We start from the raw sequence: 24600 nt of genomic DNA, 5'->3' as shown, positions 1-24600 counted from the left end.
ATGGAATAGAAGAGTGAGACATGCAACAAAGGAGAAAGTTCAGTTGGAATTAATTAAATCATTTATTCATTAGTGTACTATGTGAGTCAGTCACTTTAGGAAATACTGAATTTATTAAGCAATTCCAATTTTCAGGCACTATTCTAGGTATGTGAATAAGGCAGGTAAGATTCTAGGTCTCTTGGGGTTATATTGAAATAGATAAAAACAGATTAAAGTATTAAATTGGCCAAAAAAAACCCCATAATATCCAAGAGAGATAGTGCTCTGAAGCAAGTGGAAAATACTGCCATGATAGAGTTTGACAGGAGATGGAAGTTACTTTGCTTTTGGTTGTTAAGCAAGGTCTTGTTGGTGGTGGTTAGCTGATATTCCAGGTGACTTGAGAGAAATACCTGTGCAATTTCCCAGGGACAGAAAATTCTAGACAGAGAAGATGACTAGTACAAAGGCACAGAGATTTTATTAACTGGTACATTTGAATATCACAAAGAGAAATGTGGTAGCTTGTCAAATATGTTGATATATGTAAATATATATGTACTGAACACTGTACAAAAAAATGGTATGACGTCTTTTAGGGTTTGTATGTGTATGTGTGTGTGTGTGTGTGTGTGTGTGTGTGTGTGTGTAAATGCATGACAATAGTCATGAAAAAATGATAGACACATAATAGGATTATCATTAATATAGACTGGATTAAAATTTTCTTTCTTGTCACATGTTTTATGTTTATTTATATTTTTCACATTCTCTGCTTCATTTTGGTTTAATTGAAAAAGGGAAGGAAACAGATACTCTTATAGTCTCCGGAAAGGAATGGAACTCTGCCAACTCTCCAAGTATAGCCCAGTGAGAGTTGGATCAGACTTTTGACTTAAAGAATTATATGAGAATAAAGTTTTGCTATTTTAAGTCATTAAGTTTGGGGTAATTCGTTAAGATATAATAGTAAATAGAGACAACACAGTCTGGTTAAATAGTAATATAGTAACATAGTATTTCTTTTACTATCCTTTTACTCTTCATCTATATGGCTCTTTATTTTTTTTTATTTTATTTTTTTTCAATATATGAAATTTATTGTCAAATTGGTTTCCATACAACACCCAGTGCTCATGCCAAAAGGTGCCCTCCTCTATACCCATCACCCACCCTCCCCCCCTCTCACCCCCCATCAACCCTCAGTTTGTTCTCCGTTTTTAAGAGTCTCTTATGCTTTGGCTCTCTCCCACTCTAACCTCTTTTTTTTTTTCCTTCCCCTCCCCCGTGGGTTTCTGTTAAGTTTCTCAGAATCCACCTAAGAGTGAAAACATATGGTATCTGTCTTTCCCTGTATGGCTTACTTCACTTAGCATTACACTCTCTAGTTCCATCCACATTGCTACAAAGGGCCATATTTCATTCTTTCTCATTGTATGGCTCTTTATTTTTAATACAGTTTCTTGTATGTAACATATATCTTAACCAATACAATAATCTCTGCCTTTAAATAGGTTATTAGGTCATTTACAGATATCATGATAATAGATAGACACAGTTCAGTTAAAATTGACCATCTTTTTATTTTATATTTGTTTCATCTGTTTTTTCCAGTTTTGTCTTCTTTATGTATTTTGTTGAACACTGAGTGTTATTTATATTTCCTCTCTTTATATTTATTATTGAGTTCAATTTATTCATAGTAATAATCTTGACCTCTTAGCTATCTCTTTTCTTGAAGCTTTTAGTGTTTATTTTAGGGTGATAATACATACTGTACATTTTAATGTATCACAGTCTAAATTCAATATTACATATTTCCAGGTATCATATAAGAAAGTTATAACATTGTACTTCCATTTGCCTGTTTGTGCTGTTTTATATTAATGAGTACTATTACCTATTGAGATAATACATTCAACAACATATTGTTATTACATTCACTGTGTACTGTCATTTACCTTTTAAAGAGAGTTGTATAATAAAAACTATTTTTATCCTCTTCATGTTTCATTTTGTATAATGTTATTGCTATGCCTTCACGTTCACTAATTTTTTTCCTCTTCACTGTCATCTCTGTAATACCTTCCAATGCATTTTTTTCACTTGAGAAGTACAATAGTTCAATTCCATATTTCAATTCAGATTTAAAAAAATCTTCCATGACCATTCTTAATCACTGTATAGTAGCAGTACTATCTCTTCTGATGATTACAGTAAATTACCCTTTACAAGATGGTGACACCTTTCCTTGCTTTCATGTCTCTTAGAAAGAAAAATGCAAAGTGAATGAGTAGCAGCAATAGCCTGAAGTTAATGGAAATCTTACTGTGTGTCATTGGTGAAAGGAGTTCTTCTAGAACTAGAGAGCATGAAGTTGTGGGAAAATAAAGCATAAATTGTACAAGTGTTTTACAGGGATTGAAGCTATATGAGGAATATCCTTGCTCCCAAGCCTGCAGAATCTTATTACTGGGAGAAAGAATACATATAATGCCATTAAGTAAGAGCATACACTACATTCTAGAAGATGCCATATCAAGATAGCAGGATACAATCTAAAAATTGTGATGCTCTCTAATCAGTCTTAATATAAAATGACACAGAGCATGACAGCTCCATCCCTATAGTCAGTTGAAGTGCCATGATCAGGTGGTCCATATCTACTAGGGCATAGTAGAATGCTATGAGCTGATTTCCAACTCATGTAAAGTTCTCTGTTGCACATGGCAGAGCCATGCTACATAATCCTATGAAACTACATTGTGATTCTGTTAGGATATGGCATAACTTATAAAAGGTCTATTTTCTAGCTAGGTAACTTTAATACTGTTGGATGTACCTGGATATATGGCCTTAGTAGTAAGACTGCATTTACTCTGTACTAGATCTGCAAAGATGTCTTTCCTGAACTAAGTTCACAAAATTGGAAGCCTCATGTCAATCAATAAATAAGTAATATATACAAGTTAGAATATACTGCCAACTTGGAGAGGACTACCAGATATTATGCTTTCTTCTTAGTGTATGGTGATGGTACAAGATGCAATACTTTAACTTTTAAAGTGATGCCTCAGCATCCTTGCCCTGTATAAACTCTCCAAAACTTCATAAATGTGGCATTACCTGCCATCTTAAATGAATGAGGTTTTTATCCTCACACTTGATCCTTTACATTCACTTAATCTGGGGAGAGGAAATGTTATTTTTCTTATGCCCTATCATAGGAATATTGAAAATTTCACTTAACTTCCTTTTAGGTAACTGTTTATCACATGACCTTGACTAGAATTGTATTTGTAGCTGTTGGTCTTGCTAGTAATCAACCATGATTATAGTGTTTCAATTAAATTAAATAGAAGTTCTTTTTTTCCCTAGGGTAAAAGAAATCATAGCATTTTAGTCCAATGTTCGCATGGCAGGGTCACAATATCACCAGAGACTCCAAAACTTCCTATATGTATGCTCTTTTTAAAAATAGTTTGTCATTTTATTTTATTTTATTTATTTATTTATTTTTAAAAAGAGAGAGAGAAGATGGCGGCATAGGAGGATGCTGGGCTAATCGCGCATCCTGCTGATCACTTAGATTCCACCTGCACCTGCCTAAATAACCCAGAAAACTGCCAGAAGACTAGCAGAACAGAGTCTCCAGAGCCAAGCACAGACAAGAGGCCCACGGAAGAGGGTAGGAAGGGCGGCCAGGCGGTGCGCGCTACATGGACTGGAGGGAGGGAGCCAGGGTGGAGGGGTGGCCCGCCAGCCAAGCAGAGCCCCCGAGTCTGGCTTGCAAAAGTAGAGGGGATGGACGGAGTGTGTTCCGACAGCAAGAGGGACTTGACATCTGGAAGGTTATAAGCTAACAGCTCTGCTCAGAGAGCAGGAAGGCTGGAGGACAACAAGAGGGAGTGTTGTTGAGCCCCGGACGACAGAGCGCAGCCTGGCAGGGAACAAAGGCGCTCGCCAGCACCATCTCCCTCACCCATCTCCCAGCCAAAATCCCAAAGGGAACCAGTTCCTGCCAGGGATCTTGCTTGCACCTTGCAAACACCCAACCCTGTGCTTCTGTGGATCCATCCCTCCGGCGGGTCTGACTCCCTCCCAGTGCTGCAGGGCCCCTCCCAAAGCCGATCTCTGAAGGAAAAGCTAGCTGAGCCTGCCCCTCCCGCCCCTGTGCACCTTGCAGATCCACCCAGCTAATACTCCAGATCCCCAGCACCACAAGCCTGGCAGTGTGCAAGTAGCCAGAAGGGCCACGCCACCCCACAGTGAATACCGCCCCTAAGAGAGGGGAAGAGAAGGCACAACCAGTCTGACTGTGGCCCCAGCGGTGGGCTGGGGGCAGACATCAGGTCTGACTGTGGCCAGCCTACCAACGCAAGTTATTCAAGACAGCACAGGGGAAGTGCCCCGCAGTCCCGCACCACTCCAGGGACTATCCAAAATGACGAAATGGAAGAATTCCCCTCAGAAAAACGTCCAGGAAATAACAACAGCTAATGAAATGATCAAAAATGATTTAAACAATACAAGAGAAAGGGAATTTAGAATAATAGTCATAAAATTAATCGCTGGGCTTGAAAACAGTATAAAGGACAGCAGAGAATCTCTTGCTACAGAGATCAAGGGACTAAGGAACAGCCAGGAGGAGCTAAAAAATGCTATCAATGAGTTGCAAAATAAAATGGAGACAACTACAGCTCGGATTGAAGAGGCAGAGGAGAGAATAGGTGAACTAGAAGATAAAGTTATGGAAAAAGAGGAAGCTGAGAGAAACAGAGATAAAAAAATCCAGGAGTATGAGGGGAAAATTAGAGAACTAAGTGATACACTAAAGAGAAATAATCTATGCATAATTGGTATTCCAGAGGAGGAAGAGAGAGGGAAAGGTGCTGAAGGGGTACTTGAAGAAATAATAGCTGAGAACTTCCCTGATCTGTGGAAGGAAAAGGCATTGAAATCCAACAGGCACAGAGAACTCCCTTCAGACGTACTTGAATCGATCTTCTGCACGACATATCATAGTGAAACTGGCAAAATACAAGGATAAAGAGAAAATTCTGAAAGCAGCTAGAGATAAACGTGCTCTAACATATAAAGGGAGACCTATAAGACTCGTGACTGATCTCTCTACTGAAACTTGGCAGGCCAAAAGGAATGGCAGGGTATCTTCAATGTGATGAACAGAAAAAATATGCAGCCAAAAATCCTTTATCCAGCAAGTCTGTCATTTAGAATAGAAGGAGAGATAAAGGTCTTCCCAAACAAACAAAAACTGAAGGAATTTGTCACCACTAAACCAGCCCTACAAGAGATCCTAAGGGGAATCCTGTGAGACAAAGTACCAGAGTCATCCCTACAAGCATGAAACCTAAGGACACCATATTGACTCTAAACCCATATCTTTCTATAAACATTGAATGTAAATGGACTAAATGCGTCAACCAAAAGACATAGGGTATCAAAATGGATAAAAAAACAAGACCCATCTATCTGCTGTCTACAAGAGACTCATTTTAGACCTGAGGACACCTTCAGATTGAGAGTGAGGGAATGGAGAACTACTTATCATGCCACTGGAAGTCAAAAGAAAGCTGGAGTAGCCATACTTATATCAGACAAATTAGACTTTAAATTAAAGGCTGTAACAAGAGATGAAGAAGGGCATTATATAATAATCACAGAGTCTATCCATTAGGAAGAGCTAACAATTATAAATGTCTATGCCCCGAATACAGAAGTCCCAAATATATAAAACAATTACTCATAAACATAAGCAACCTTATTGATAAGAATGTGGTAATTTCAGAGGACTTTAACACTCCGCTTACAGAACTGGATAGATCATCTAGACACAGGGTCAATAAAGAAACAAGGGCCTGAATGATACATTGGATCAGATGGACTTGACAGATATATTTAGAACTCTGCATCCCAAAGCAACAGAATATACTTTCTTCTCGACTGCACATGGAACATTCTCCAAGATAGATCACATACTGGGTCACAAAACAGCCCTTCATAAGTATACAAGAATTGAAATCATACAATGCATACTTTCAGACCACAATGCTATGAAGCTTGAAATCAACCACAGGAAAAAGTCTAGAAAATCTCCAAAAACATGGAGGTTAAAGAACACTCTATTAAAGAATGAATGGACCAACAAGGCAATTAGAGAAGAAATTAAAAAATATATGGAAACAAATGAAAATGAAAATACAACAATCCAAACGCTTTGGGATGCAGTGAAGGCAGTCCTGAGAGGAAAATACATTGCAATCCAGGCCTATCTCAAGAAACAAGAAAAATCCCAAATACAAAATCTAACAGCACACCTAAAGGAAATAGAATCAGAACAACAAAGACAGCCTAAACCCAGCAGAAGAAGAGAAACAATAAAGATCAGAGCAGAAATAAACAATACAGAATCTAAAAAAACTGTAGAGCAGATCAATGAAACCAAGAGTTGGTTTTTTGAAAAAATAAACAAAATTGATAAACCTCTAGCCAGGCTTCTCAAAAAGAAAAAGGAGATGACCCATATAGATAAAATCATGAAATCATGAAATCATGAAAATGGAATTATTACAACCAATCCCTCAGAGGTACAAGCAATTATCAGGGAATACTATGAAAAATTATATGCCAACAAACTGGACAACCTGGAAGAAATGGACAAATTACTAAACACCCACACGCTTCCAAAACTCAATCAGGAGGAAATAGAAAGCTTGAACAGACCCATAACCAGCGAAGAAATTGAATCAGTCATCAAAAATCTCCCAACAAATAAGAGTCCAGGACCAGACGGCTTCCCAGGGGAGTTCTACCAGACGTTTAAAGCAGAGATAATACCTATCCTTCTCAAGCTGTTCCAAAAAATAGAAAGGGAAGGAAAACTTCCAGACTCATTCTATGAAGACAGTATTACTTTGATTCCTAAACCAGACAGAGACCCAGTAAAAAAAAGAGAACTACAGGCCAATATCCCTGATGAATATGGATGCAAAAATTCTCAAGAAGATACTAGCAAATCGAATTCAACAGCATATAAAAAGAATTATTCACCATGATCAAGTGGGATTCATTCCTGGGATGCAGGGCTGGTTCAACATTCGCAAATCAATCAACGTGATACAACACATTAATAAAAGAAAAGATAAGAATAATATGATCCTGTCAATCGATGCAGAAAAGGCCTTTGACAAAATTCAGCAACCTTTCTTAATAAAAACCCTCAAGAAAGTCGGGATAGAAGGAACATACTTAAAGATCATAAAAGCCATTTATGAAAAGCCCACAGCTAACATCATCCTCAACGGGGAAAAACTGAGAGCTTTTTCCCTGAGATCAGGAACACGACAGCGATGGCCACTCTCACCACTGTTGTTTAACATAGTGTTGGAAGTTCTAGCATCAGCTATCAGACAACAAAAGGAAATCAAAGGCATCAAAATTGGCCAAGATGAAGTCAAGCTTTCACTTTTTGCAGATGACATGATATTATACATGGAAAATCAGATAGACTCCACCATAAGTCTGCTAGAACTGATACATGAATTCAGCAAAGTTGTAGGATACAAAATCAATGTACAGAAATCAGTTGCATTCTTATACACTAATAATGAAGCAACAGAAACACAAATAAAGAAACCGATCCCATTCACAACTGCACCAAGAAGCATAAAGTACCTAGGAATAAATCTAACCAAAGATGTAAAATATCTGTATGCTGAAAAGTATAGAAAGCTTATGAAGGAAATTGAAGAAGATATAAAGAAATGGAAAAATATTCTGTGCTCATGGATTGGAAGAATAAATATTGTCAAAATGTCCATACTACCCAAAGCTATCTACACATTCAATGCAATCCCAATCAAAATTGCACCAGCATTCTTCTCAAAGCTAGAACAAGCAATCCTAAAATTTACATGGAACCACAAGAGGCCCCGAATAGTCAAAGTAATTTTGAAGAAGAAGACCAAAGCAGGAGGCATTACAATCCCAGACTTTAGCCTCTACTACAAATCTGTAATCATCAAGACAGCATGGTATTGGCACAAAACCAGACACATAGACCAATGGAATAGAATAGAAACCCCAGAACTAGACCACAAACATATGGCCAACTCATCTTTGACAAAGCAGGAAAGAACATCCAATGGAAAAAAGACAGTCTCTTTAACAAATGGTGCTGGGAGAACTGGACAGCAACATGCAGAAAATTGAAACTAAACCACTTTCTCACACCATTCACAAAAATAAACTCAAAATGGATAAAGGACCTGAATGTGAGACAGGAAACCATCAAAACCCTAGAGGAGAAAGCAGGAAAAGACCTCTCTGACCTCAGCCGTAGCAATTTCTTACTTGACACATCCCCAAAGACAAGGGAATTAAAAGCAAAAATGAACTACTGAGACCTTATGAAGATAAAAATCTTCTGCACAGCAAAGGAAACAACCAACAAAACTAAAAGGCAACCAACGGAATGGGAAAAGATATTTGCAAATGACATATCAGACAAAGGGCTAGTATCCAAAATCTATAAAGAGCTCACCAAAGTCCACACCTGAAAAACAAATAACCCAGTGAAGAAATGGGTAGAAAATATGAATAGACACTTCTCTAAAGAAGACATCCAGATGGCCAACAGGCACATGAAAAGATGCTCAACGTCGCTCCTCATCAGGGAAATACAAATCAAAACCACACTCAGATATCACCTTACGCTAGTCAGAGTGGCCAAAATGAAGAAATCAGGAGACTATAGATGCTGGCGAGGATGTGGAGAAACGGGAACCCTCTTGCACTGTTGGTGGGAATGCAAATTGGTGCAGCAACTCCGGAAAACAGTGTGGAGGTCCTCAAAAAATTAAAAATAGACCTACCCTATGACCCAGCAGTAGCACTGCTAGGAATTTACCCAAGGGATACAGGAGTACTGATGCATTGGGGCACTTGTACCCCAATGTTTATAGCAGCAATCCCAACAATAGCCAAATTATGGAAAGAGCCTAAATGTCCATCAACTGATGAATGGATAAAGAAATTGTGGTTTATAGACACAATGGAGTACTACGTGGCAATGAGAAAGAATGAAATCTGGCCCTTTGTAGCAACGTGGATGGAACTGGAGAGTGTGATGCTAAGTGAAATAAGCCATACAGAGAAAGACAGATACCATATGTTTTCACTCTTATGTGGATCCTGAGAAACTTAACAGAAACCCATGGGGGAGGGGAAGGAAAATAAAAAGGTTAGAGTGGGAGAGAGCCAAAGCATAAGAGACTCTTAAAAACTGAGAACAAACTGAGGGTTGATGGGGGGTGGGAGGGAGGGGAGGGTGGTTGATGGGTATTGAAGAGGGCACCCTTTTGGGATGAGCACTGGGTGTTGTATGGAAACCAATTTGACAATAAACTTCATATATTGAAAAAAATAAAATAAAATAGTTTGTCACAAAATATTTGTAAAAATTCCACACGCCATATTAATATTCCAGACAGAATGAATAAGAAAAGGATGTGTGCCATTACAGACCCATTTTCCTTCCAATCCGTTCTTTCCATTTCTACAAATTAGCTCTGTATTACTGCAAGCCCTAATCCATGAAGAAGGCTTTTCCAGCATGCTAAGTCAATTGACCTCCAGATGGTTACAAATGGGTATCAATGTTAGATTAATAAAGAGTGGGAGGAAAGGAGAATAAAAACACACACACACACACACACACACACACAAACACACACACACACGCTGCCTTAGCCCAAATGTCTGCAGTAGTTCCTTGGCTCACTCTGGAACTCAGCAACACTTCTGTGACTCTAGTTCGCCTGGTGAAATTGGCCACTACATTTCTCACCTTTGTATACAAGACGCTATACACAGAATAACTCTCTCCTAAAGAAGTCCACACCTTAATCATGGAAACGTGTGAATATGTTAACTAATATGGCAAATAGAACTTTAAAGATATGATTGGTTATAAACCTTGAGATGGGGAGATTATCCTGGATAGTCTGGATGGCCTCAATGTAATGCATGAATATTTAAAAGCATTGAACTTTTCATGAATCCAAAGAAAAAAGAAGCCAGGAAGGATGAGACTTCAGGAAGCTTTGATTCACTGTTTCTGGCTCTGAAGAGGAAGAAGACATGACCAAGGAATATAGGCAATGTCTAGAAAGTGAGAATAACCCCTGACTAAAAATCAGCAAAGAAATGGAGATGTTATTGTACAACAATGTGGAACTAAATTTGGCCCATAGCCAGTATGAGTCTGAGAATGGTTTCTCCCTCAAAGCCTCCAGTAGGGAATATTGTCCTACCAACAACTTGATTGTATCCTAGTAAGACCAATGTTGGATTTTGGACCTACATGACTGTAAAATAATAAATTTGTGTTGAAAGAAGTCCCTATCTTTATGGAAATGTGTTAAGCAAGAAGAAGAAAATGAATACATGATCACACTCTTGGGCTGCGTGCGGTAAGACTGCGTCTTCTCTTGCCCCTCCAGCTTAGTTTTGGTTGTAGGTTCCTGCTGATGATCATCTTTGGTTTCCCTGAACATTTACTGTTAACAACTCAGATATTTTGTCACTTGAGTCCTTGACATCCTTCTGTCACTTTGTCACTTAACATCCGTTTTATATATGTATATTGTCTAACTGACAGCGTTTTAACTATAACTATTTACATTACTAAATGTTAGTATAAAAACTAACACATTTCTAATTAGACTTGAGAAAATGTGAAGTTGGGAGACAAAGGGCATAACTCTCTCAGGAGTGAGCCCTTACAATAAATTTTCACCAAGTAGCTGCGTGATAATACTGTTTACCTACATCTTACCACTTACTTACATCTTTGCCACTTCTACTTGTAAGGAAGGTAGCACAGTGTCACTTAATGAATTCAGGCATCTGTTACTAATGAAGGATGGGAGAAATCTACTCACCAGACTGCATACATGGGCTGGACACATTGCTAAACTGAGCACTGGTAAGGAAAATGAAGAACTGTGATTAGCGCAGGTTAGTGAGATGCAGCCTTGCGGCCAGTGCTGGAAACATCATGGAAGTGCACAGACACCTGATTCCAAGAAAATGAGCTTTCATTTTCAAGAAAGATGGAAGTGTCATGTTTGAGAAACTAACAAGTTACTCTAAAATTCTAGTTAATGGAATATGGCACAAGAAATGTATTAGAAAAATGTTATTAATGTTTGTTGATCCTTTTACCAGTAACCTAAAACAAAGAAGACAATGAACTGGGGAAAAAATTACAAAAGAACTTTCCACAAGAAGCCATGTACCACTCTTATGTGGATCCTGAGAAACTTAACAGAAGACCATGGGGAAGGGGAAGGGGAAAAAAAAGTTAGAGAGGGAGAGAGCCAAACCATAAGAGATTCTTAAAAACTGAGAATAAACTGAGGGTTGATGGGAAGTGGGAGGGAGGGGAGGGTGCGTGATGGGCATTGAGGAGGGCACCTGTTGGGATGAGCACTGGGTGTTGTATGGAATCCAATTTGACAATAAATTTCATATTAAAAAAAAAGAAACCATGTACCATGTAAATATGTAAAAAAATGGAAACAATAGCAATGAAATCAATTATATTTAAGGAAAAGACCATATTAAGTAGGGCATCAAAGTAGGAAATATGCAAACTTACATTTAACAAAACACATGTTACTACCCCCCCCCAAAAATGTGTTGATGATCAACATGGGAAATTTTTGTTGTGTCATACAAGTAGGTAGATATTTAGAGTGACATATAATCCTTCTGGAAGAAAGACTCAATTTTGTAATTCTGTTTCTTTTTTCTACCTTTCATATTGTTTAATACTGTGAAATCAAAACATCAGTGGAACTTATTTAAACTTAGAAAATAAACCAATTTAATTTAGAATAAAACATTATGAAAATAGTCAAGATCACTCTGAATTAAAAAAGCAATGAGATCAGACTTGCCTTTCCATACATTAATTATACTATAAACTAATGAGTAATAAAATATATAGTACCTCCTCAAAAATTATCAGGGAAACAAAACAGTAAATGGGTGCACCTGAAGAAGAGTCTGATCTATCAGGAAATTTAAAAAGGTTATAAAGAAAGCATAACAAATTCTTAGTGGAATGAAGTATTATTTAATTGCAATGATGGAAAATCATTTCACATTATTTCTCAAAAGTCCAGAGAGATTCAAGTTTAAATGTGAAAATCTCATCCTTAATAAAATGTAGAATTTAAATAATCTAGAATATTTATATTTTTCCTAAATATCACATTTATCAATGTTTTTTGGAGAAAGCAAACTACAGGAAAAGAATGAACATCATGCAAAATTTTCATAATTCAACTCTATTCCTATCTCTCCACTACCACCTGAGTCATGGATTGTTGCCTTTAAAATATTTTCAATTTTATAGATGAAAAATGCATCTCATTTCTGTAATGTGAAAAGTCTTTTTTAATAATCCCAATTACTATTTTACTGCCAGTCTCTGAGGAATCTAAAACAATCAAATGAGTTCTCTCTTTTGTGCCTCCTACCAAGGGATACACATATATACTGCTGTCTTTTGAAGTCCAGAGAAGAAAATAAAGTCACTGAATGATGAAGATTAAGCATCCATTTCATACTGATGTTACTTCTGAGGTCAAAGTGCATACTGGTAGGTTACATAATCCTGACATGCTACTCTACCAATATGCCACGCTGATCGCATTATTTTCATTAGTAACATTAAATGTGTCCATAAATGATACATACATATGCCAAAAATGATAACTGAGGGGAGGACTGAAAGGGGAAAATTAAACTGGAACCAACCTGATCTTGTTACAATTGAAAAAAAATACAAAAATCAGAAAATACTATACCAATAATTACTGGAAAGTAAGATTATGATCCAGCAATCCAGGCCAAATAAATTATTCTTAGAGAAGAGAAATCTAGGTATGTTCTAATTTTTTGGCTACGCATATCAGGTTGAATTAATTTATTCTTTCAGTTATAGCAGAAATATAGAGAAAGTTCCTTTGTTGTTTTTAAAAATGCAAGGATAAAACGCTCGATTCATGACTTTGAAAATAATAGAATGTCACCACTCATAAAATATTGGTGGTATCATTATACTTGTTAGAAATTGCTAGAAAAGCATATGAGAAAATGCAACTTTCCTATGGTAACAGTCTGGAAATGACCAAGTAGTTAAACACTTAATAAGCCAGAAAAAATTAGAAATAGCATCTTGTCTAGAACTTTGTCTTTGCCAGACCCTTGTGTACCTAAAGCTGCACTTATTTCATACTTCAGAGAAATACGGAAGGTCCCAGGACTATAGTTTAGATAAGATCATTGTCTTACAGATGAGTGCAAAGCACAAATAAGAAATATAGATTCACATCTGTGAATGAGAACTAAGATGTCCATTTTTGTTTTATTACCTTGTTAAAGAAGAAATTTTTATGCTATTCTGAATGATAGTGTCAAAAATGGAAGATTATGGGCCATTTACAAGAACTGTGTGTGTTAGTGATAGTAACCATGCATAGACTAGAGAATATGATTAAATGTTTATTATGGTTATCTAGATATACTATATTCTTAAAAATTTTAACTGTGTAACTAAAAGGGTGAAATATACTCCCCAAATCACATATATTCTATTTTCTTTTCTGACAATCTACATTAGCCCTGGGTCTAGGCTCTCATAAAAGCAAGGAAAAGACTCAAGATCAACAACATGCCTGGAGTAAGACTTGAAAAATAGAGCTAAAATCAGCCAAACAAGGAAGGTCTTAAGTAGGTGAATTTAAATTGATTGAGCACTGACCTATTCTTTTTACTTGTGTGTATTTTTTGAAAGTTCATTTAGCTTGGCTGAATCCACTTCAGTCAGCAAGCAACATAATATCTATGACTTTTTTCCATGTTTGACAAAGGTAAAAGTTAAAGGAACTTTAAAGAAAATAATTGTGAGGAAGTACAAGTTCAAGTAGGCTAAGTAATCCAAGACAGTACTCTCTTCAAAGAATATATCACATTTTAAGTTTTGTTAGGTCATGTTTACAAAGAAAATGTTTCACCATACTCTTTATCCCTCACTAATGGAGGAAAGAGGAACAAGACTACAAAGGAAAACTTCACTAGTCCTACTAATAGTGATTTAGGTATTTCTATACACTCAGATATATTATAACATATGACTTAACAAATATCAGAGGGTTGCCTGGGTGGCTCAGTCGGTTAAGCATCTGACTTTGGTTCAGGTCATGATCTCACGGCTTGTGAGTTCAAGCTCTGCATTGGGCTCTGTTCTGACAGCTCAGAGACTAGAGCTAGCTTTGGATTCTGTGTCCCCTCCCCTGGTCACACTCTCTCTCTCAAAAATAAAGATTAAAAAATATTACATAAAAATGGTTATTTGATCCAATTTTCCAACAACGGGATAAGAATGCACAGATGGGACACTTTATGTCTGATCATATGAAATGAAGAGTTAGGCAATATTTAGATGAGCATCTGTAGTTTTGAGAGTCAATCTGGGTCATTCAAGTCTAAAAACCTTAATCTTTCCTCAGTAATTGGGTTTGATCTCAGTTAATGATATAACTGTTTCCGCATTCAATCTTCTAACAACAATATGTTCATGAACAATATGTTCATGATGTATAATTAGTGCTTTTCAAGAAGCATAATGCACTTTATGTGATTTCAGCAATATTTAATATGGCAAACTTTTTACTGCATACTGGAATGTCACAAAAAATGTCAGTAAATGCACTTCCTGCAAGAGATAAAATTTATCTTGCTTTTGCCTTCCAAAATTCCTTTATATCATTCTAATAAATTAAATGCTCACACACAGTCTGATCTGCAGCTGAACAAGAAAGGAGAGGTTTTCTCTAATGTCCAACTGACCTTGCCCCTACCAACCAATACACCCATTTTATTTAGTTGTCTCCATTCCCTCCAGTTTATATACTATGTGGTCCAGTGAAATATCTCCTGTAAAATACGAAAGAAGTAGTCATAGTAGCAACAGGGTTGTTTGCCTGGATAAGAGACAGTATGTGAGTAAAGATCAAGTTTATGGACTTGTCAGTCCCTATGACATTCTGTGTGTTTTTCCCTCTTCTAGGCAACCTCTGATAAACTCATACAAAAGGATGAATGGATGTCCCCAACAACAGATCAAGTGTGTCTGAGTTCATCTTGCTGGGACTTTCCACTTCTCGAGAAATTCAAATATTCTTTTTTGCAGTCTTCTTCCTTGTCTATGTAGCCATCATAGTAGGAAACCTCCTCATTGTGATCTCTGTGATAGTTGATACGCATCTTCACTCCCCCATGTATTTCTTTCTGGCAAATTTATCATTTTTTGATTTATGTCTTTCTTCTGCTGCAACTCCCAAAATGATTGCAGACCTCCTTAGAAAACGCAAGACCATCTCCCTGTGGGGCTGCATGGCTCAGATGTTTTTTATGCACTTCTTTGGGGGTGGAGAGATGTCTCTTCTGATAGCTATGGCCATAGACAGGTATGTTGCCATATGCAAGCCCTTGCAGTATCAGACCATTATGAATCGCAGGGTGCTCATTGGGTTTCTGCTGCTCTCATGGGCAATTGGGTCCATACATACCACAAGCCAGATGGTTTTCACTGTAGGTTTACCCTTCTGTGGTCCCAATGTTGTGGACAGCATTTTCTGTGACCTTCCCCTGGTCATCAAGCTTGCCTGCACTGAGACCTATATCCTAGAGCTCTTGGTGATTGCAAATAGTGGACTCCTGTCCCTGATCTGCTTCATTCTCCTGCTCATATCCTACATTGTCATGCTGGTCACCATCTGGCAGCACTCCTCCAGTGCATCCTCTAAGGCAGTGTCCACACTGTCTGCTCACATCACTGTGGTCACTCTCTTCTTTGGTCCTGCTATCTTCATCTATGTTTTCCCGTTCAAGAGTTACTCTGTAGATAAGTTTCTTTCTGTGTTTTACTCTATAATCACCCCTCTCCTTAATCCAATTATTTACACTCTGAGGAATCAAGAAATGAAAGCAGCCATTAAGAGACTCAGTAGCCAGCATATTGGCTCTTGGCTCACTTCCTAAAGAACGTTTATAACAGCTGATTGTTTTGTGTTCTCTGCTATTGGGGTTTTGATATTAAATATCAAATTTAATATTTATCAGAACAATCAAAATTAAAAATTTAAAGACTTTCAATTTCCTCCCTCAAAATTCATGGAATATTAAGGTCAGTTTTATTAAAAATCTAATGGAAAATGTTCATAGCAGTAATTTAATACATAAATTAGTATGCATTCATTACTTCCTTGTACTTTCTTTTCTTAGAAGTCAGGGAAACGACCCTGATGACTGTTTAAAATATCCAATCATATGTCTTCTTACAAAAATTTTATAGTTTTAATGGCCCAGTATGTAAAAATGGGTAAACTTAGTAAGATAGCACACTATACGGTGTTTATTATCAATTTTTATTTCTAAAGTTATATTAAGTAACTTCATAGGTGTTAAAACATCCATCAATATTTGTTAACCATATGGAGTCTTCACAGAGGCATTGTGATTTGAATGGGGATAAGAATACTTTCTCACTATATAGCCTCAATATGCTAATCATCTTTAGTAGAATGTAAAAAATATGCCTAAAAATAAATGTTTCCAACATACCTTTGTGTACTCAAATAGTTTTCTAAGAATCAATATCAACACAAATATTACAGATTAAAACCATGAACTGCTCAGTGCAGCTTGCTGTACCAGATAACATAAACACAATGATTTTTCAACTGAATTCAGTCATTTATGAAACAGTAAAAAAATATTTACTAGGTACCAAGCACTGTCCAAAGCAATACAGATATATGGTTATGGTTATAGACACAGACCTGGTCCCTGCTCTGGAGAGAATATCAAAGCGAGAGATCTATGTCAGGAGTGGTTGTCTCAGAAGATCATTTTAAGGAGAGATGTTTATACCAACACATTAAGAAAGCCCTAGCATTAGACATTTGTGCAAGGAAAAGAACATTCCAGGAAAAGGCCAGTATACATAGACACTGTGAAGTGAGAAAGAGTTTGTAAGTATTAAAAGTAAACCTTGTGAACGAGATGGATGAATAAAAGGGAAAAGATCTATGCCGAGATTTTTTTTTAATTTTTAATGTTTATTTATTTTTGAGAGAGAGAGAGTATGTGTGAGGGGGGAAGGAACAGAGAGAGATGGAGACACAAAATCTGAAGCAGGCTCCAGGCTCTGAGCTGTCAGCAAAGAGCCTGACAGAGGCCTCGAACTCACGAGCTATGAGATCATAAGCTGAAGTTGGATGCTTAAGCCATGGAGCCACCCAGGCACCCCTGTGCTGAGATATTATAGAAGGGAAGAGACCAGAGTTTTCAGGCCTAATGGGTTCCTTTTTATTGCCAATGTAAAGCCATTGAAGTGTTTTGAGAAAGGGAAGGAGGGGATGCCATATTTATTACAGTTTGGTATATACCTCAGTCCTCATAAGTAGAGAATATAATGCATCAAAAGTGAAAGCAAAGGGAATAGTTTTTGGGCTGTTTCAGATAGTAAACCTGAATTTCTTAAATAAACACAAACAATGAGTATGTGGAAACTGTAAAGACTTCCAAAGGCAAAGAGAAAACCTAAAAGTATTTGAACATCTTGGGGACATCTTTTTTGAAGTCGTTTTAAACATTTTTAAATGTCTCAGTTTAAAAATTGTTTTAAATATTTATTTATTTTTGAGAGAGAGAGACAGAGCACAAGTGGGGGGAGGGGCACAGAGAGGGGGAGACAGAATCTGAAGCAGGCTCCAGGCTCGGAGCTGTCAGCACAGAGCCCGACATGGGGCTCGAACCCACAAACCATAAGATCATGACCCGAGCCAAAGTCAGATGTTTAACCGACTGAGCCACCCAGGTGCCCCTAAATGTCTCAGTTTAGAAAAATAATAATATTTTTGTTTGAGTTTTTGATAAAATAAAATAATATTTTTGTTTGAAAATTTTTCTTTGAGTATAGTTGACACACATATTACATTACTTTAAGGTGTACAACACTGGGTTTTGACAAACTTTTACATTATGCTATGCTCAACACAAGTGTAGCTCCATCTGTCACCATAAAACAGTATTGTACTTTCATTGACTGTATTTCTTATACTGTGCCTTTTATTCCTGTGACTTGTTCTTTCCATAACAGGCAACCTGTATCTCCCACTTACCATCACCATCCCCCTACCTGCCTCACCTCTGGCAAGCATTAGTTTGTTCACTGTATTTATATGTCGAATTCTGGTTTTTGTTGTTTTTTTTTAACTCATTTATTTTGTTTTTAGATTCCACATGAGTGAAATCATATGGCATTTGTCTTTCTCTGACTTATTTCACTTAACATCCTGTAGATCATTATGTTGTTGCAAATGGCAAGACTCCATTCTGTTTTATGGCTGAGTAATATTTCTCTCTCTCTCTCTCTCTCTCTCTCTCTGTCTCTCTGTGTGTGTGTGTGTGTGTGTGTGTGTGTGTGCATGCACATGTATAATATCTTCCTTATCCATTCATCTAGTAACGGACACTTTGGTTGCTTCCATATCTTGGATATTATAAATAATGCTACAATAAATGTAGGGGGTGCATAAATCTTTTCAAATTAGTGTTTTCATTTTCTTTGGTTAAATATCCAACAGTGGAATTACTAGATAACATGGTAATTCTATTTTTAATTTTTAGAGAAATCTCCATAATGTTTTCCACAGTGCCTGTACATTACATCCCACCAACAGAGGTAGGTGCACAAGGTTCCTTTTTCTCCACATCCTCACCAACAATCGTTATGTCTTGTCTTTTTGATTCTAGCCATTCTGACAAGTTTAAGGTATTATGTCATTGTGGTTTTGATTTGCATTTCCCTGATGATTAGTCATGTTGGGCACTTTTGCATGAGCCTGTTGACCATCTATATGGCTTCTTTGGAAAATGTCTGTTCAGGTCCTCTGACCATTTTTGTCAGATTTTTTCCTTTTTGTGTGTTCAGTTGTATGAATTCTTTACATATTTTGGGTATCAACCCCTTATTGGATATATTACTTGCAAAAACCTTCCCCCAGCCAGTACAATAACTTTCTGTATTGTTGATGGTTTTCTTTGCAGTGCAAAAGCTTTACAATGTACTTTGCATATCAAACTTAGATATTTTTCCTGTTTATCCCCTTCTTCATCCTTTTAAAATATATTTGTCCTACTTTATTTTGGCTCCAGATTGTGTGCTTCTAACAGTTCAGATTTATTCTGAAAAATTCTATGCATGCCATCCTTTCCAACTGGTTTGGACAATTAGGTCAGAGCACATAATACTGTTCTAATATTATCTTTTGATTTCTATATTTAAGAGGCTTCTTCTTGAAGCATCTCAAATGCCACACTGAACTGTGACACACACTTACTCACCATAAATATTCTTAAAAGGTTTATTTTTCATGGCAATTTTAATCGCTGTGGCTGTATAAGGAACTAAATTAAAAAACAAATTCTTGGTTTCAATCAAAAAGTGTGAAAAATTTATTAACAATGTCTGCTGTAGCCTTTGGAAATTAATGTGGCACCACACGTATCATATATTTGTTACCCTCACTTTCTTGTAATCTTTTCAAGAGGCTTTTAATTGGACAAGCATGGAAGAGTTATATTTAAGAGTATTCAGAAAAATTTCTGTACCATATGAACTCATCTGCAATCATATTGTTACACTGATAGCTTTAAGAATTTTATTTGCTTAATTACATTGTTTTGTAAAAGTGTTGCTACAGATCTTTTTTAATACTTTTGAGTTACCATGAAGTTCTATATAATTATAAAGAGCTAGCAAAATTCTCTATCTTTAGAATGGTTGATTGCAAAACTCCACTAACCAATCATTTATTGATTACCATTATTCCTTTATCGATTACCATGGTGAAAGCCTCCCCAGCTTGCTCATTCAAGCTCTTTCTTCTCTCTTTTTCTCTCTCTCCCTTTACATGTTAAAAGGAGATTTTTCTCTGCTAAGAACTGGCCTATACTTGTGAATTTCCTTATATGCTTTGTTCAGTGTGGGTAATATTTTAACTTTACTTGAATAAATACATTCAATTACCAAATTAATCACAAATATTCAGATTGAGGAAATCAAATTAATAGAATTACTATTTCCTCAAGACTATAATCTATAATAGATCAATTTTCTATCAATGTGCTTGTCCTGCCCCAACCAAAACACCTGAGTTAGTACAAAGCACTTACTAGAGAAAGTTCACATGGCTGATATACTTCATGAATACACAATCCACTTAAATAATGAGAGAAGAGGTCCTTGCTCTGAACTCTAGGGAACCCTAGCATATTTATTTTAATAATTCCCTTTGGGAGTTGATCACAAGCCTATACCTTATGTATATGATTCTTGTCCTTTTTTTAAAAAAACTGCAAATGATGGTCATATATATTCATGGTGTAAAAAAGATATATATTCAGGATCTCACTGTGTCTGCCCGTCTTTAAAGAGACCACTCCTCAGCTAGAACTGGTAGGTTTAGATAGCAGTGCTAACACCAAACTGCAGTTGCACACTTTAATAAAAGAAAAACTCAGAACTGAATTTTACAGAAACTTAGAACTGAATGATAACCATATTATCTGATAATGAGGGCAACAGTAAAAGATAATTTGGGTCAACTAGCAACTGCACAAATGTATCTAATTTCAGTAAGAGGAACAGCTAGTCTGACTGATAAATAGCACTCACATTCCTGATTTTAGGGGTCAGTTTTACAGTTCGAGTTTATTTTTTGCAATACAAACTTGGGTTAGTTTAATATGTTTGGGATAAAAAAAACTAAAAGAATTTAGAATGTTGTAAAATAATGGAAAAATCGGATTCTTACTTGGCTAAGTTTAGCATCTGTGATAAGTCTAAAATGTAATCTATCAACACTTCAAATAATAAAATGGGAAATATGACTTATTTTTTTCATATTAATTTACTCACATATGTTTTTACCTTCATACATTCAGTATGTATTTCAACACAGAAAACACTTAGGGAACATTAGGTGAGAGCAATGATTAATTTCAATCAGTATTTTTTAAAAAAATCTTCTCCCTCAAGTCTACAAGTATTTTCTTCACTGAAGTTATATAACTTTCTATTCAATATAATTATCTAATTGTACTGGTAATATATTTGTTTTTGGTAATTGTGCAAGCCAAGGACTATCTTCTATTTTTCTAAGTCCACTGGTCTTCTTCCAACGTGTGTGTGTGTGTGTGTGTGTGTGTGTGTGTGTGTGTGTGTGTGTGTATTGAGAGAGAGAGAGAATGAGTGTGTGTACAAGCAGGGGAAGGGCAGAGAGAAGGACAGAGAGAGAGAGAATCCAAAGCAGAATCTGTGCTGTCAGCACAGACCCCCAACACCAGGGCTCGAACTCAAGAACCATGAGATCATGACCTGAGCTCAAATCAAGAGTCTCTCACTTAACCTAACTGAGCCACCCAGTGCCCCCTACCTACATTTAAAAGTTACTTTAATATTTCAAACTTGATCAATATATGAGAATAAAGTCCTTTGTGTATTTATAATGTTAAGTCTTTTTCTATTAATTGTAAAAGTTTATTTTTTAATCAGGAAAATATTTATAATGGCTATTTTGGCAGAATTTGATTTTTGCCTATAAAAGTGAATATTACCCTTGGGTTAGATAATCTATGCACGGCCTAATTCTCTCATAAGATGATTCATTTAAAAAAACCCTCAAGATCACTAAAAAGTGCACAGCCTTTATTCTTATTAAAAGAACTGCCAGTTACACATTTCCACACATATTGTTTAAGTGCATTTGTGGAAATGTATGGAAAAGACTTTGTTACTGAATACAGAGACTCAGTATTGGACATCCCACAGCTTTTCTTCCCCAGACAAGTGCCCTCAGTGGAAAAGAGTGCAGTACGTTTTCATCCTTTAGTCACAAAAAAGGCACAGAAAGAGCCAGGCTCTCCAGTCACGGGTCAAGCATCCCATTCTCAGACAAATTTCTGCTACAGAGAAACCAAACCAGGCCCTATCCACTTTTATCCAATTATTTTTCATTCCTGTTCAGCTCATCACGTCTGTATAATACAGATCATGCAAAAGTTTAAACTTTCCACTTAAGGTTTAACTGTGACTTACGTTAAGAAGAATTATTTTCTTTTTCATACTCTATCTTATTTTTGTCTGTGTCTGAGCAGAAAAACATAGATTTTAAAGATATTTTATCTTTGATCATGTGTATAAATTGTCATAATGAATGATTTCATCTATCCTAACAGAATAGAATCCATCTATATGATGGATATATTTAATGAAGAGGCTTGCAAATTGTTAAAAAAACTAATAAATATCAATTTTTTTCTTTTAATTTTCCAATTTTACATATTAAAATATTACAAAATTGCTTTTATAATTCTCAAGATTTTCTCCTGTTAGTACCATAAGACTGAGAAATGCATAATTTGAAGCTATACATAACTAGTACGCAGACTCAAGTACTGCATGAAATGGAATAACAATGATGGTGTTAAATCTTTATAATGAAGACAACTAAGGTAATTACATCATTTATATTTATAGAGAAAAATACTTTGACACTGTCTTCTTTACCAAGTCTTACATGGTAAGATTCTTCTGTGGTTCTTACTGGTTTGAGCATCCTTAAAATCATCAGAAAATGAGATAATGCTACAGATAGAATTATGTGATTGTACCTATGTAGGATCTATGGTTGTTTAATAAAATATACAAATATATTCCAAATATGTTACCCTGGGGTCTCATAACAATCTATGAGGTAGTAGAGTAGGTATTATTTGATTTTATGGAAAAATAAATCAATGTTCAAAAGTTAAGAGTATACATCTCTAGTAAATGTTGAGGCCAGGGGCAGAATTTAAATCTTTATTCTTGATTCAGTTTCTTTCTTTAATTCTGATAGTTAGGCTAAACAAAAACTTCTGAATATTTCCTGAACTATTAAGCAAAAAAAAAAAAAAAAAGAAAAGAAAAGAAAAGAAAGAAATTCAGAGTAGGTTTTGCATGCTCTGTTTTGGTGCTCCAGGACTAGAATGTGCTGTAAGTATCATGCTTTTTGTTTGTATATGTATGAGCCTCCACCTATGTGTTTGGTGTATATCACTAATAGATTTTTTTTTAAGAAGAAAGAAAAACATGCTAGGACCAAAAGATCTAAATCAAAATTAAAAGTAGATAAAAGTAAGCCAACAGTGTCAGCCCAATCTGGATACATATACAGGGTACAAGTGTTAAGGATGTAGGAGCCAAGATAAGAGTTGAGTCAGTCTGCACACAAGTGCAAAACAGTGTCAGAGGAAAGTACTGGGTACAATAATGATAAGCATTTAGGAGCCAAGGAAACATAAACACTACTTGTAAAGACCATCTGTATACACAATATAAAGGGACAAGGAAAAAATAAAAACTCCAGCCAAGAACCCAGCAATAATACATTCAGGAAAATAGGCGAAAAGGCTCAGCAGTGGAGGACACAAGTTTTGTTCTGAATGCACAACGCTATTCAGAAGAAGGAGGAAGAGGAGGACGACATTGATGGGAGGAGGAGGAGGGGAAGGAAGAAATGAAGACGGAAGGAAAGAAGGAAGGAAGGAAGGAAGGAAGGAAGGAAGGAAGGAAGGAAGGAAGGGAGGGAGGGAGGGAGGAAGGAAGGAGGAAAAAAGGAAGGGAGGGAATGAGGAAGGAAAGAATGGAGGGAGGGAGGGAGGGAAGGAGGAAGGGAGAAAGAGAGAAACCTGGAAACTGAGAAACATTTATGGTCTTGCCTGGAAACTTCCTAGGAAGCTTGTTTTATTATAATTTAGGGGGGCAATAAGAACATATGATAATCCATAACCAGATTATAGCTTCAGGAATAAGCGAAATCATTGCTATACCTCTTTAAGATAGAAGGGAGGGGTGATGATATAGTATAATTGATATAATAAATTACCCTAAAGCAAGTTGCTGAAAAAAATATATCAACTCACATGCACACATCTGAATATTTTATATTAGGGAAGGGGAAAGAAGCAAAAGATCAAATACTTAGCACCATCACCACAAAGTTATACGACTATATTACTACCCACTTGAATTAAATCATTTGACTAATGGTCATTTGGCTCTTTTACTCATTGACACATTGAACTCATGGTTCATAAACTCATAAACTCATGATAGAAACAACAAATCAACGTGGAGATGCATTCTACACCTGCAAACACTGTTTACAAAATTTTACAATAAATTTCTTATCTTTGGTGCTTTTCTGGCTGAAAAAAATTTGGTACTGTGAATGTTGCTTGAATCAATAAATTGAATGTGTTTTTTGAGAAATGTTCATCTTTTCTCTTTCTATAGGAATCCAATGCTACTTTCTATATGTTCATATCTTCAAAACTATCAAAGTTTAAATCATCACTTTTTTCAGATTTTCTACATTTTAATGACTTTCTGAAAACCCCTATATAGACTAG

The 24600-nt window shown here is 36.2% G+C and overlaps 1 protein-coding gene across 1 annotated transcript; it reads left to right on the top strand.

Moving 5' to 3' along the window:
* The first annotated feature begins 15177 nt into the window (after positions 1 to 15177).
* LOC109255614 (olfactory receptor 4K13-like) lies at positions 15178 to 16119 on the top strand. The gene has a single exon (XM_019430445.2). It carries the CDS (start codon positions 15178 to 15180, stop codon positions 16117 to 16119), a length of 942 nt encoding a protein of 313 aa, XP_019285990.2.
* Positions 16120 to 24600: the final 8481 nt, after the last annotated feature.

Source organism: Panthera pardus, unplaced genomic scaffold (genome assembly GCF_024362965.1).
Source record: "Panthera pardus isolate Hobbes unplaced genomic scaffold, ASM2436296v1 HiC_scaffold_24, whole genome shotgun sequence".
Taxonomy (NCBI): domain Eukaryota; kingdom Metazoa; phylum Chordata; class Mammalia; order Carnivora; family Felidae; genus Panthera; species Panthera pardus.
Note: the sequence above shows the minus strand (reverse complement) of the source record. Positions and strands in the feature narration are given on the sequence as shown.

Excerpts from the sequence above, each read along its gene's own strand:
- LOC109255614 (XM_019430445.2), top strand. The coding sequence starts at position 15,178 with ATGGATGTCCCCAACAACAGATCAAGTGTGTCTGAGTTCATCTTGCTG.